Here is a 14959-nt window from a genome sequence, read left to right as displayed (position 1 = left end):
ACAGGTGCTGTGGCACTGCCAGTGCCTTCTGTATCTCTCCCAGGGTCGAATCACGATCAAAGAACAATAAGGAAACAATTTGGGCACTACCCTCCCTGTGGTATCTTGTTATGTAATCCTCATTATCACTGTGATGTCCAGTAGCATTGCTGGCACAAGCCAGGATGCCAGGTTATATTTGGCAGAGAAGCCAGGGTATGTCAGGGTATGTGAGCAGCAGGCAGCACTGACTAATGCTCCAGGACTTGAAATGGTGTTGCTGATGCCATTCAGTTCCTGTCATGACCCTGCTGCCTTTGGCCCCAAAGTTACCTCTGTGCAAAGGAAGGGTGTTGCCTTTCTCTATGACTCCCCACCATTTGCAGGAATTTAGGAGGATGTGATGGGTGTACATATTCTCAGTCATTGGCAATATGAGTGGGTCCTGGAAAAAAAAGATGGTTTCTGAGACAGTCTAGAGATGCAAGGCATTTGTGGGGGGACAAGGTGGCCCAATTAGAGACTCTTCAGCCCCACATCTACCCAGGAGCAATTCTCTATGGCAAGAAAATGTTTGGAAGACAGTAATTGAGTTCACAGGCATTGGAGATCCTGTTTCCAGCTCATCCTCCAAGATGAAGTGATTGTAGGTGAGCACTCCATAGAAGATTTCAGAGTGTTAAGGTCTAAGATGTGATGGACTGGCACCATGCCACCACATCAAACAGCCTGTCAGTGTTGCTGGTAGTCAAGCAGACAGCCTTGGGAACAAGCTCTGTGCCTATAAACAAGGGTCCTCTGGGTGATGGATTTGCTGAATTGACCTAGGCTGCTGGAGAAGTAGCACCTCCAGCATGGTCAGAAACTGTATTTATCTTTTTTAAGAGGTCCAAAAGGACAATTTTGCAGTTCCACATTCAGGAAATACTACACCTTTTCTGGGGGCATCCAAATTTGATGGTGAATTCAGCAAAACACCCCTTGAAGTCTTCCTTTCCACTCCCACTTCTGAGTTAACTGATTATTCCTTTGTTATTATTCATGTGTGTGCCTGTGGACAACCACAAATAGAAGAATGGAATTTTTTTAATGTGTTACTTAGCTTTCCTGAAGATATGTAGTGCATAAGCACTTTCTGCAACCACTTGCTCTACACATAGGGCAGACTGGATGCTCATGAGAAAACTGAAATTTTGGGTGTGTTTTGTCCTTTATGACATCAATGCAAAGAGTGTTAAGCTACATATGAAGATTATCAAATGCATAGGTAATGCTACAGAAAGCTCATCATGTATATATGTTTCTACTGGAGTGTATTTATGTCCAGTACTGATTTAACTCTGGTATCTTTTTTTTTTTTTTCTGTTTAGAACAGTCACACAGGATTGAAATAAAACATTTTTGCTTTAAAGTGAAAGAAATAGTCCAACATGATGGCATAGTAAAGTAAAATCAGAGCAGTGTACATTTTTACATGATAACTGAAAAATGGTATGAATTTCATAAGCAGGCCTTGGAACATATGTCATCTCCAGAGGACATTTTACTGTGGAAGAATCCCAATCCCAGCCCCATGAGAAGGATTTTACTTCATGATGGGTTGACCTTGGCTAGCAATTAGGCGTGTATCCACTTTGCTTATTCCTCTCTGTCAGTGGGATGGGGAAGAGAACTGGAAGAGCAAAAGCCAGAAAAAACTCATGGATCAAAATAAGGATATCTTAATAAGCAAAGGAGAAGACTCCCAATCCCAATTCATGCACAGTCAATAATGCCACCAGTAGACCAGTTCCCAGTCAGTGTCTGAGCAACAGCTACTTTGGAAAAACTTCCCCCATCACAAAAACAGAGTTTGTATTGCTTAGCATGGTGCTACATGCTGTGGAGTATCCATCCCTTTGATCAGTTTGGGTCAGCTGTTCCCTCCCAGCCCATTTGCTGGGGAGAATGTATGAGAAATTGATAAAGTCTTGGTGCTGTACAAGCACAATTCAGTGTGTGTGGTTTTTTTTTCTTTGTTTTGATCTAAAATAGAGCACCATATGAGACGCTATGAAGAAGATTAACCCCATTCCAGCCAGACCCAGTGCACACCCTTAGCTGCTTATTCATAGTTAATGATTTTTTTATTCACTGAAGTATTTGTTATATTGCTTTGTGGTTGGAAAAATCGGTGGAAGAACCGTGATAGTTAAACGTGTGGTGACTTTTATGCACATACATGATCTGGAAGACAGAGAAAAAAAAAACAGCTGTGACTTGGAAGATCAGAAAAGTCACTATGAAATAATCCAGGTTGCAAAAAAAAATAAAAATTTTCTTATATAAAGCTGATGAACAATACTGTTTTATATGTCTTTAAAACCCACACAGGATCTTTAATGTAGGAATCACCAAATTTATAAAGGAAGTTTAAAGCTGATTTTTAAAAAAGAATTATGAAATGACATTATATTTTGAAAGCTCTTGAAATTAACTGCCTGGGGTGCACATGAGGTCAGAGCTGCAGTTTAGTTTTAGAAAAGTCCTTGATAATTTTTACAAATTAAAACCTTTATAGTTAGTAAGCTTAGAGCAAGGAAAAATAAATCCTAGACTTCAGAGGATAATAATATTGCCTAGGAAAGACAGGAAAGGCTGTTTTTGCCCAGTATGCTTTATCACATAATTAGAGAAAAATTTGCCCCACTTTGTTTATAAAATAAACTAAATAGCGTATTTTTAATGTTTTAATGAAATACAGATTTGCACATCTAACATTATTTCACTGTCTAACTTTTTATTGTATAAGTTTTCTTCCTTCCTTGTAGGCTTTCTTTTTGAATACTTGTTGTTGAACTTCCCTGTTTGTATTTCTTCATCCATGTAAGCATGAATTTGGACACAAATCCATGTCCAAGCAAATAGCTGATCGTATCTTCCAGCAGTGTGGCATTCCCTGGTGCCCTGCATCACTTAGTAGTGAAGTGTTATCACTGATACATCAGTTACCCTGGAGGTTACCAGAGATGCCACCAGGTTTGTGTGACTGTCACTATTGTCCTGTGATCTTGATTTGGAAGGCCACAGAGGTACAGATGTTGTGTCCAGGTTTGTGTGACTGTCACTATCACATCCTCTCTCAGTGCCTTTGGTGTTCACACCAGCTGTTGGTTGGTGTTGGTGCCCTCTGCCACAAGTTTTATCTGGCACATCCTGGGTCTTGGTGATGATAAATCTGATGAAGCAGCTGCTGGGCTGAAACTGTTGGGAAAATTGCAGATGTTTCAGTGTAATTGTGTCTCCTCCCTTCCCTCTTGCTGCACATACCCAGTTTCTGATACAGCGCTTACCACAGTGAGACTCAAAAGATTCTCATCATAACTGCAGTGCAAATAGTACTAGATTTTACCTCCTTTTTTAAATAACTGCTTTAGTGCAGTTTACCTGTTGGTTACATTGCATTACTTAATATTTGAGTTTGAATTTTTATATGGCAACTACGTAGAACGAGTGTGACAGAAAACAACAAATTGTAAAAGCCTGAATCACTGCAGACAATTTTTTAATGTTAATACAAATTAATTTTTCCTGAAACTTCTTTCCATTTCCTCCAAGAAGAAGACACACATGATTTTAAAAATGGCCTGGGGAATCCTTCTTCTGTTAATTTTTGAAGAAGTCCTTACACTCCTTCATCTTTCATACTTTCAGAAGTGTTTTACTTCTTCCACTCTGATTTCTTTATGTCTCATATGCTGGAACAGTCTCATTATTTACATCTGCTCAATAATCTGTCCCAAATGTATTTATTTTGGTTAGTTTTGCACCCTTCCTTTTATGCCACTCTACAGTCCTTTAATCTAGTCCAAATTACAATTTAATAATGAAGGTGAGGGTTGAGGAGGACAGACAGTTCTAGTTTAAAAAGTTAGCTGTAAAATAAAACCCTTCAGTCTTCTTGCACCGTCTGGTGTTTCAGTCCATGGTTCAGTCTGCCCAGACTTCCAAGGGCAACTCTGCTTTCTTGTCCCTTTCTTATGTACAGAGTGCAGTGCAGAACTGCTGCTGCATGTGGCTTACAAAGCCAAGGGGGAACTGAGGCTTTTCTTTAATGAAAACTGTGTGCCTTTTCACTAGGGATGAGAAGAGCCTTTTAGCAGAAATAGTTTACTAACTGCCTGGCAAAGTTTCTATAGCAAAGCTGACTTCTGAGCCAACTCTTTGGGGTACTTTCCTAGTGGAACACTACAAACGAATGACTAAGGACATAGAATCAAGCAAAAGAAACGCAGAGTATACCATAAGCAATTTGGTTTTCCCCTTCTTGTATTTATCTTCTAGACAGTTTCCATCTTTTCTTCTCCTCCACAACTGCTTTTATTAATTTGGTTTTTGCCAATTAAGTAGGGAGGCATTTGGCTATACCAGCTATACCTTAGCTGGAAATTTTATGTTAGGAGACTGACATTTAATTTTGACCTATTTTGTGAGTTCTGATCAATACTGGGAGGATTAAAATGGATTTATGGTAATACTTACATTATACAGGCTTATGTGGTAAGAAAATTAACTTTAAATGAATGACACATCCTTAAGGAAGAGAAGTATTGGGAATACTTGTGTAAATTATTTTGAACAGCTGAACTTACCTCATAGCCCATTGCCTGAGAAGGACATGGGGTCTTGCTTCCAGGTAGAGCCATTGTTGTTCTGAAGTTCCTAAAAATGTTATTGCATTATTTAATTTGTGAGAGCTGAGTTATTAAAATTATGTTGAACTAGCTCTCATTAAGGAAACCAAGACTTCAGTGTCCTCTTGTTTCTGTAGCTTCTGGGTTTTTTCCCCTGTTAATTAAGGGAAACATTAATAGAAAATGGTCTGTTTCATTTACTTTTTTATGTTAAAGATTTGTAATTAACAGACTTCTAGACCAGGCTACAATGCTGCCTTCTGATGGAAACAGATCAGCTGAGGTCTTTCAGTGAGTCCTTTTCTTTATGGTACTTCTGCAAAAGCATGCCATTTTATTTTATATGTATTTTTTATTTTATAACATTTAAACTAATGAAATTATCTATCTCAAAAATAAATGCCAAATATTTAGGAATTATTTGTCATCCTTAGTTACCTGTTCCTGATCCTTCATTTCTTTGAAGTTGGTATTATTACACTTGAAGACAGAAAAATGTAGGGTTCTGCATTATGGTTAATGAATATTTCTGGACTGAGATTTCAGGGTCTGTATCTTTTGCAGGAAGAAACTTTGCAGTCCTAAAGGTCTGCTGGCAGGTTGACTGCATCTTCAAGTGTGCAGTTACTGCACACAGCAGCCTAAGGAGACTTTTAGAATGCTTGAAGGTCTGGGTTTGGAGACTGGGTGCAACGATGTTGAAATGGTCCCTTGTTTCACTGTGTATGTAATACCATGAAAGCTCGATGGTTTTCTTTCTTTTCCCTTGCATAACTGATTCTAGTAAGAGACTGTTGATTACCTCAGTTGTTTACTCATGCTCCCTTTTGGAGATAACTTAGGGTTTTGAAAAGAAATCTGTGGCTCCTTTAGCTGTGGGAATATTGTTAAGAAAGGAGGAGTTTACATTATACTTTGAAAAATCACCAAGACAAAACACTTTGCTGTCTCAAACTGAGTATCAAAAATGTTTTGCCCCCAGATCCTGAGGCTTTATCTGTGAGAGATTCTGATTTCTTGTCCCTTCTGAATAAGTTGCCCCATCTGGGTCACAATGATGAGATAAATGCCTTGTTAAACAGGTTCTAGCCCTCAGAGGGTTGAAAGTAGGCAAATGCAGAAATTAAAATAGAAGGTTTTAACAGGTAACTACAGAGTTGCAGGCAGATGAGTCTGTAGTCAGCTATTGTAAATAGGACATCCTAGATGATTTAAGTCAGTCTTTGAACTGGCTCCAGAACGACTTGCATTTCATGTGTAAAGTCCAAGGCTCATAATACATTTGTACCACATGATGCTTTAGGATAAAGTTTACTGTGTGAACTGTTTTAAAATTAAAATGCGATTGAAATGGTAGTAGAATTATTTTTTGTGATTTGAGATGTTTACTTAATTACTCTTTGTACTCAACTGTCAATTAGACGTCTTGTGTAAGACCCAGAGCCAAAGTGAGCTGCTCAACCTACTGAGACATTTGGATGGTGCAAACATCTTTGGCTCTGATAGAACACCAGAAAACTTTGTCTGTGGAGCTTTTGGGCTTTTGTTTGTTTTTCACTGGTCACATGGACATTTTAAAAACATGGAGCTTTCAGCAGCTTGCACACTGGGAGCCCAAAAAGCGCCAGAATCCCTTAGATGGTATTCACACACACTTAAACAGTGGTTTGTCACTGAGTGCTGAACTGAAACAATTCATTTCTTGATGACAAAGAGCTGAAGCATGACATTTACTGCAATGAAAATTCCTTCCTTCAGCGAGCACCATGGAGGCTACTCCTGCTCAGTACAGATCAGGTCAGGTGCACATAGGAGGAATATGCGATGCTGTAGCTGCAGGCTGTTAACAGCGAGTGCACTCTCTTAAGTTTTTATTCTTAAATCAGCTTCAAACACTACCATAGTAATCCTATAATTTTACAGATGGCATCTTTAATCAAAGATAAGGGGGATGATATAAAAATTTGCTTGTCACATGAAGAGGGAGCTTTCATTAATTATAGACTTGACCCAAACAGAAGAGTAGGTGTGGCTGAAAGTTAATGCTTGTGGTGGACAAATCAAACTTGTTTTCATGCAGAAGTGCATGTGCATTGAGATTATCCACCTCTGCTCTGCTTGTTTGTTAAATCTAAGAGACATGATAAAGTTATTTCTTTTATAGAGGTGTGGCCACAGATTAGTGCCAGAGATAGAAGGAGTTTGTTGTAACCAGCTTCCTCAAAGTTAAGACTTTATTTAGTTTTTTCTGAGGATTTTCTTTACATGTAATGATTCCATTATAGGAGCACATTGTTTTTACTCATCACAAAGTCTGTGCCTGGTTTACTGTGTTCAGAACTGCTTGGCAGGCTCCAGCTCAGACATTTAATGTAATTAACATGAAGGTGTTTCCTGCTCGGGAGGTATTTAAGCATTCTAGGATGATCAAGCATTGAGGCTGGAAGATGAGCTGTTCAAAACCAATAGTTGAAGGCCCTGTAGATTAGTAATCCAGAAGAGAGCTGTTAATGAACAGAGTGGAAGCAACATTAAGTAAGTGTACTGAATTGTAACAAAATGCTCATCGTTTTAAATAACAAAGCCTTACACAAAATTAACTGGGCTGTCGGTGTCCCAGTTAAAAAAATGTTCTCCTTAGTTTGTCTGTACCTCCTTTCCCAGGAGCCTCCCATTTTCATTTTTCATTTCCCCCTCTCTTCTGCTTTTTGCATCCTTTCTTTTTTCTTCTCTCACTGCCTGCAAGATCACTTTTGGTAGCTGTGATAAAAAGAAGGAGGTGAAACAGGAGAGTGGTAAATGGATTTGACAGGAGGCAAAAATACTGTCGGGAGACAACTCATTCCTCAAAAGGTGAAGCAAAACAAAGTCTGAAGGTGAAGCCCGTGGTCTTCTGGCTCTGTAAAGATGCAGAGATGCAGGTAGGCTGCCTTCAGTGAGCTTGTATCCAGAAGGAATCCTGAATTCTGCTGCTCTTTACTCGGTAAGCTAGTCTTTCTGAAGAAGCCAATATGACTTCAAAGAAGCACTTCGTAGTGTAAATCCATGTTATGATGTCTGTTTGAGCTGGCAGAAAGCCTGACCTCTGTGGAGGTATGTAGAAAACCCATCCACATCCATGTGTTTATTTTGATGTGTAACTTTTGACAATTCAAATAACTGTATTAATGGCATTTAAGGGAATGTGAGAATGAAGAGCTCTGATGATAGTCTGTAGGGCTGTGGAATGTACTATGAAATGGTATCTTACATTGTTGCTGTGCTAGAATTTGTGACAAAAATCACTTTCTGTGATACATCTGTGACTGCAGTTGATACAAGTTGGTGGGAGTTTTTTTGAGTTGCCTTTTCATCTTCTCTGTTGTGATCTTTTTGAAAGGTCTAATACTTTTCAAGACTTCCCTGAGCTACTTTTTCTGGCCATGTGACTAGAAAAGCCATATGAAGTATGAGAATAGATTTTTGCAAGTTGCATCTAAAAAGATGTCTGTGTTAAAGCATTTTTAAATTGTTTTCGTAAATGTAACTGTATATACACATAAAAGATGAAGGTTGTTTGCTGTAAGACATGAGAGTCATGGACCTGGCCCATTAAACACTCTCATAAATTGTGATTCAGTATTGTCATCTTTTAAGAAATGATGCTTCACTCAGATACTCCATATTGAAATATACATGGGGATTTAAATGAAAATAATTAATCTAGGATTTATATTAAAATCTCTGCAGATGTGTGTTTTCAGGCAAATGAGAAAATCCATAGTGGCAGCTTTTGCAATAAACATCTAATTACTTAAATCCCGAAATGTTAAAGTCCATTATTAAGTCTGGAAGCAACAAAACATCTCATATTACACAAGCTGACTTATCTAAGTAGAACTCTGTGTTTTCCTGCCACTTCTACCGAATTTGTCATTTCAATTCAGTTTTCCATTCCTGACATCAAAAAGAAGTTGTTTAATCGTTTTAGTAGTAGATTGTTGATATTCAGAATTGACATAATAAGTCTACATTAATGCAATTTGTAATCACAAATCTCCACTGAATGTAAGCCGCTGTGTTATTTTGTGAGCAAAAAGTGGCTCAGTGCCTTGTTGCCAAAAGTCTGAGTTTCAATTGGGCTCAGCATAATTGATGCAAATGTGGAATGGCTGGTACCACATTAGATGCTTGTCTTTGTTCTAGACAGTGGGCTAATTTAGCTCATGAAATCAACTCATTTTAGGTGAGTTCCTTTGCTGAAATTGCAGGGTGTGGCTTATGAAGATTTTGATGCATAGATAAATGGATGAGTTTATGCAGCACCAGCCAAGCAGCACCTCACAAGTTCTGGTTGCATCTCATTCATTTGGACCTTTCTTCACTCCCAGGCTGTGCTGCCAGGGGCTCACCCTCGTGCTGGGCTCAGGGACCTGCCCAGGGTGTCCTCACTGGCCCAGTGGGTGCAGGAGAGGCTGGAGCAGGGGAGAGCATTATTGGATTGCTGAAAGGCCGTGTAATCTTCTGGATCTCGTGCTGAACGGGCCCTTCCTGTGAGCTGCAGTCCCCAGCCACAGCCTGGAGCTGTGGTCATTCATTGCCATGTGACAAGGACTGTCCCCAGCACAAGACCTAGCACTCAGGTGTGTGTAGCAGGGCATTCCCCCCTCCCTGCTGCCTCTGTACCCATCCTGCATGGCCTTTCCTGCCTTTGGACAGTGGGAACTTGAGAGGCTTATTTTGGTGTATGCAAACCTGTTTTATTCCTCCGTGTAGGCAGAAACATTCTTCAAGAATTAAAGACTTTCCTGCTTGTTGCTGGAATTGCACTGTATTTATAATTGTCTAAATTGACTTATTTTAAGTTCCACTTTGTTTCCACTGAAGTGGAACTTCAGTCCAAGGCAGATTACTAGATGCTCTCAACAAACTTTAAAAGAGCACAAACTTCGCTGATTTTTTTCAACTATCACTTTGAGCCAAAATGCTAAAATTCACGTAAAAAAGCAGGTGGGGAAATGCTGCAAGTGTGAGTCTGTATGTTCAAAAGCATTTTCGTGTCCCTGGATTTGTAAACACCCTTCTGTATCTCCCAGTGTAGCTACAGAAAGTAGGAAAATGATGCAGTAACGTGGTGTTTCATGTCACCTCAAGTCATGGTGAGTCAATATGAACAAAGGAAGACGAGCATCATGTGTTTAAAGAAATGAGTGATGCTGGCTTTTCGTCTCCTCAGTCAAACAGCTTCATCTGGTTCTTTGAGCTTACTGTATAAAATGAGATATTACCTGTGTTAGGTAACTCAATATGATGATTATTGTTTATACAATGCTTTAAAGCTAGGCCAGAGTATAAATATCAAGATGAGCTTTTCACTTGAGATAGTCCAGTGCAGCATAGTTACAGTTGACCTAGGGGCAAGGATATTATTACTTCATTGCCCACCAAAGCTGGAATTTAACTTTGCTTGGGCTTGTTGGATGCTACTGTAATATTAGACATGATTTGTTTTATATTACTACAAAGCAACAAAGTTCATGATATATTTGCTCTGGCACATCTGTCAAAACAATTTCATGTGCTATCAAAATTTGCCTGTACTTACACATATTCAAGGAATCAGGTTTCCCCTGACAGGTTTCTCTATACAGATTCATTTTACCTGAAAGTTAGGAGTTGAAAAATTACAGCAGAAAATTCTAGGAATATTTTACAAAGCAAATTTTTAGTAACCAGCTTTAGCTGTCTCCCAAACATGGCTGTGTACACGAAGCTGATGTAATGTCAACACTTGGCTGTGGGAGGAATGGAGTGATCATTGAAGGCATCATGGGTTTGTTAAGGCACACTTGGCATCTATGTAGAGGTGCCACCCAGTGGCTGGATGATAATAATGAGCTTTTCTGATGAATTTAAAAAAAAAGGCAAAAAAAAATAAAGAAAATAAATACTTAAAGGAGTGCATATTTTATTAATATTGTATTAAGTTTTGGGATTTTTTTATACATCACTATGAGCAGAGGGAGTTCAATTTCACAAAAAATAGTAATTGACAGAATTTGTTAATGATCTTCAAATTACAGAATAGAAACAGAGCTTCGGTAATTTGAATAGTCTCCAACAAAATGAATGATGAAACAATAAGATGCATTCCTCCTTTGAAATGAGGTTTCAGAAAGCAGATCAGTACATGTTCCAGTTATTTTGTACCGAATCAAACTTTTGTCTGTTCTTAGATTGTGATTTTTCCTGTGCAATTGAGGGCTAGAAATACAACTAGAGGGAAGTGATTGTTTGTGGTAGGCATTAACTGAAGTTTATGATGCATTCCCTCATAGGAATGTCAGTGCAGAATGATAATAACCTGGTTTGTAGATATGAAAAGGGAAAAAGTGAGTTGCTGTGAAGATACTTAAGATACAAAGATACTTAAGACAGCAAGATACAAAATTAAATCTATTACAGTTAATTCCATAGCTGAGAACATCAGAAGGCAAAATAGTGAAAAAGTGATGAGCATCTGGCACAAGCCTGGTATAGATCAACCTCTGTGCTACTACTCATGGATGTTTAAACTAGTTATATAATGGCAGGGGTTTTCGGCAGCTAACTCCATTATTCACTAAATTTCCAGATTATCTAGCAGATAACCTTTTAATTCAACTTTCTTGTTGGATTTTATAATCCATCTTTCTGAAGTGTCTTTATTGGGTTTTTTTCCAAGTTAATTTAGGTGCTAAAGAAGTTAACTTTAAACATAATTAATAATTGCAGTAATTTCTATGACACAGGAGCTTTTTGATTTTGCAAAATGGAAGAAGATCACTTGGAATAAGAAACCAGAAGCTGCTTGGGTTCACTGTATTAAATATTTGGCTACAGAGAAGCACTGTGTGTCTGTGTTAGCACTCAGAAAAACATGTTTTGAAGGCCTAATGACTGTAGTATTTCCAGCTGCATGCTGTTTGAAGTGCAGGAAAGCCAGAAGCTTGGAGCCATTTCATCTCATGAGCAGTTGCTCAGAGCTTCAACAAACTGCCAAATGCAAACAAATACATTTAATAACCTGAAATTAATATATTGTACTGGGAAGGCGGTAGAAAGAAAAAACAAATACGTGTAGGAATGGAAGGGGACAACAAGTACGACAAGTTTGTGGTATTAGAGTGGCTCAGAAAAGCTCTGTGCAGTCTTTGTGTGAGCAAATGTATCGTGGAACAAAGCAGCGAGGCAGCAGACCTGCTCTTCGTGGTTTTTTGTGTGAGTCGAGCAGGGACATTGTGTCCAGCTCTCGACACAGCTTCTTTGGAGAGGTCTTGTCAGAAGGAAGCAGAGAGGAGAACATGGGAATTCCTTTGCAAAAGGGACGATGATGCTAAATAATGGTTGTGAGTGAGAGATACAGCTGAAGCCTGCAAGTATTTAAATGGCGTGAATTTGCCAAACAAAGGAAGGAATTATTTAGGCTGAATTAGTAAGGCGGAGTGGAGTAACTATAACAAAGGGTACTTTTAGGTGAGGTATTAACCCTGTTATTAAGACGTATAACAAAACACCTCGAAGTAAGCCAGTAGGAATACTTCTGTGCTGACAAGATGTGACCTAAGGTAGTTTAAATAGACTTTTCTATCTCTAGGATCTAGAACAGTGGAGGCAGAAAGGTAAAACTTGATTCACCTGTGAATCTGAAGCCTGGCCATTAGATGGCAGGGTGCTGGCACAAGAGGATGCGTGTCTCCCCACCGCTTCTCAGTGCCATGCCCGAAGAGCCATTCATCAATCCCAAGGCCTGGGAGAAGATTGAAATGCTCATTTTCCCTATAAAAATCACACACACACATCCTGTCACTCCCACAACAGAAGGACATGCAGTACATGTCCCCCAAGCATACGTCCCTTCAAAGACATGTGTGTCTGCTCCAGATTTCCACCCCTTGAAACTCTGTGTGAGTAGGTAGGTAGGTGCAAGAGGTGTCCCAGTCTAGCAGCCACTTGTATAAGAGCTGAAGTTGACTCTTCTATGACCAGGGACACAGAAATGGGACTGCTGAGGCAGTGGGAAGAGGTGGTATAAATGTGGTAAGTAACTTGCTGCAGACTGTTCAGGGAGTCCACATACTGGTTCTGTGGAAAAGATGACAGAAAGAATAACAAGCAGTAGCTTTGTATGGAACACTTCAGCCCAGAGCAGGCTGTTTGAAATGCTCAAAATATATGAAGGCTGTAACGACAGCAACTCAAATAATGCACAATTAAAGAACCCTTGTTTAAAATAATCTACACTGCTAAAGGATCTGCCCCAAGGAGTGATCCTTATAGATGTATCCACACCTCTTTTGCCTCTGGAGTGAACTGTTTGTGTTTGTGCCGCCTAACATTTGACCTGGGTCTGATGCCCCCATGGATGGCTCTAAGATCATAATTATACTTTTGTGGCTTCAGTTCAAAGTGTCTGAAGTATGTGAAGGTTACTTTGCTGCCTGCAAGACTGGTGTTTTTATAGCATTATGCCAAAAGTTTGCTGTGGGGTGTGGGGCACATATAGGCTGTCTGAGGACAAGAGGCTGGTTGGGATGGTGGAGGGCAGGAGAAGCCACTATTGGTCTAGTCCCATCCTTGTGGTGACATCCTCTGGGCAGTCCATCCACAGAGCTGTGCCTTGGCTTTTTCTTGGACAGAAGTAGTCAGTCTCCTTCAGAAGAGAGTCCAAGCACACGGTGATGCATGTGGGGTACGGCTGACAAGGGCACCAGGACCAGGGCATGAACCAGGGAGGTAAATTATCTGTCAGCATGGGTGCATCTGTCATAGTCAAGAGCACTGAGGTGGTGGATGAAGCAGAGAAACGCCCCTTATGCTCTTTATATTGTTCTGTGTTTTGCAGTAAATCTTTAGTCAGTCATTTTACTGATCAAATTGATATTTGCTGCTCCCAGGGAAAAAATCTAGTCCTGATATGGTGTGGGAGCAGGGAAGATTGGGTAGAGGATCTGAATAAACAAACAAAATATCTTCCCATTCTAATCAAGTTGCTCTTGCTCATGCATGCTCTCTCTTAAAAAATGATCTCATACTGTGTTGATTGAAAAGTGGGAATTAATAGGCAAGAACCGTCTACTGGATACAGACTGAAGACTGTTCTGAAAAACAGCAGATGGGAGATGGGTCTCAGGGCTGAATGTGATGGATTATGAGGGAAGCCATGTCTGTAAAATTTATAAAGATGCTAGTTCCGTAAGCACTGTTAGGTTAAAATGAATGGCGACTAGTTCTTTTCTTCTTTTTGTTAGTGGGTTGTTTGCTCATTGGTCCTATATTATCTTTATACATTTTTGCCTACAGGCTAGTTCCCTTAGAAATTATTTGTAATAGTCATATTTCCAGTCAGTATGTTAAAAAAGTTAATAAGATAACATTGTGTTGCTACTAAGAATTAAGGCATGGACAGGTAAGAGTGATGGGGCCAAACTGTGTAGTCTGCAGAATAAAGAGTGCACTGCCAGGTCAGTTCCCATCTGATAGTTTCCTTTTCCAGTCAGTAGTTCTACTGTAAGTCAGTGTCTACTGTATATCTGTATGTACCTACAGAACTTCTCCTTCCTCCTTTTCATGCCTCATGCTCTCTCCAAAAGCTTGATAATTTCCAAGGCCTCCTTCTTGCTCTTCCTTCACTTCACTGTAAAATTAGTTATTACTGTAACTAATAGCTCTGTGAAAATATGTGTGCCGGTTTTGGCTGCCATAGATTTAATTTTCTACCTGATAACAGGTGTGGGGGTATGGTTTGGATTTGTGCTGGAAACAGCATAGGTAACACAGGGCTGTTATAGTTACTGCTGAGCAAAATGTCTGGGAGGGTTTCATAACACACTCAGCGTGTTGCAAGCGCCTTCTCCCCCCAGAGCCTCGGGGCTCTGAGCAAGTGGGGATGGTTACACAAACATGCCTGGGTGAGAGAAGCAAGGGTGTGGGTTGACAGTGCCTCAGTTTCTCTATGGTGACTGTCCCCCCACCTGCCCTTGCCCCACAGTGAGTTACTCTGCCATGCATTGGGGTGAGCTGCTCTGCATCTGGGCTGGAAGGAGAGGATTTGGCTGGGCAGTTGGGGCAGAAGAGATGCAGCTCTGTGCCTTCACACCCTGTCTTGCCCTCAGGAGCTTGTGTGCGTGCCCGTGCCTTCAGGCGGGAAGCGTACTGCAGCGTTTCCCTGGAAAACTGCCCGGTGCCATAAAGTAAAACTCAGAGGCTCTGGTGAGCTCAGCTCGTCAGCAGATTGTTGGGAGGATAGACTTCAAATCGTGAAGAAATTCAAAGAGCATCTTTTCTCA

At 40.0% G+C, this 14959-nt stretch overlaps 1 protein-coding gene across 3 annotated transcripts in view; it reads right to left on the bottom strand.

Moving 5' to 3' along the window:
* Nucleotides 1–1224: 1224 nt before the first annotated feature.
* Nucleotides 1225–14959, bottom strand: part of LOC148224414 (uncharacterized) — a 35071-nt gene continuing 21336 nt past the window's right edge. For 2 of the 3 annotated variants that reach the window (XR_015802537.1, XM_088161953.1), the window contains exons 3-4: nt 4611–4680; nt 1225–3222 (exon numbers count right to left, since the gene is read on the bottom strand). Coding sequence is in view for 1 of the 3 variants with exons in the window: in XM_088161953.1 (XP_088018079.1) it covers nt 2935–3222; nt 4611–4680 (358 nt within the window). In the remaining 2 variants the exon portion in view is untranslated. Of the gene's footprint in view, nt 3223–4610; nt 4681–10599; nt 12450–14959 lie in introns of those variants that run through there. The other variant, XR_015802538.1, reaches the window with a different exon arrangement.

Source organism: Sturnus vulgaris, chromosome 3, assembly GCF_052056855.1.
Source record: "Sturnus vulgaris isolate bStuVul1 chromosome 3, bStuVul1.hap1, whole genome shotgun sequence".
Classification (NCBI taxonomy): Eukaryota; Metazoa; Chordata; class Aves; order Passeriformes; family Sturnidae; genus Sturnus; species Sturnus vulgaris.
The sequence above is the reverse complement of the archived record's forward strand: the minus strand, read 5'-3'. Positions and strand labels throughout refer to the sequence as shown.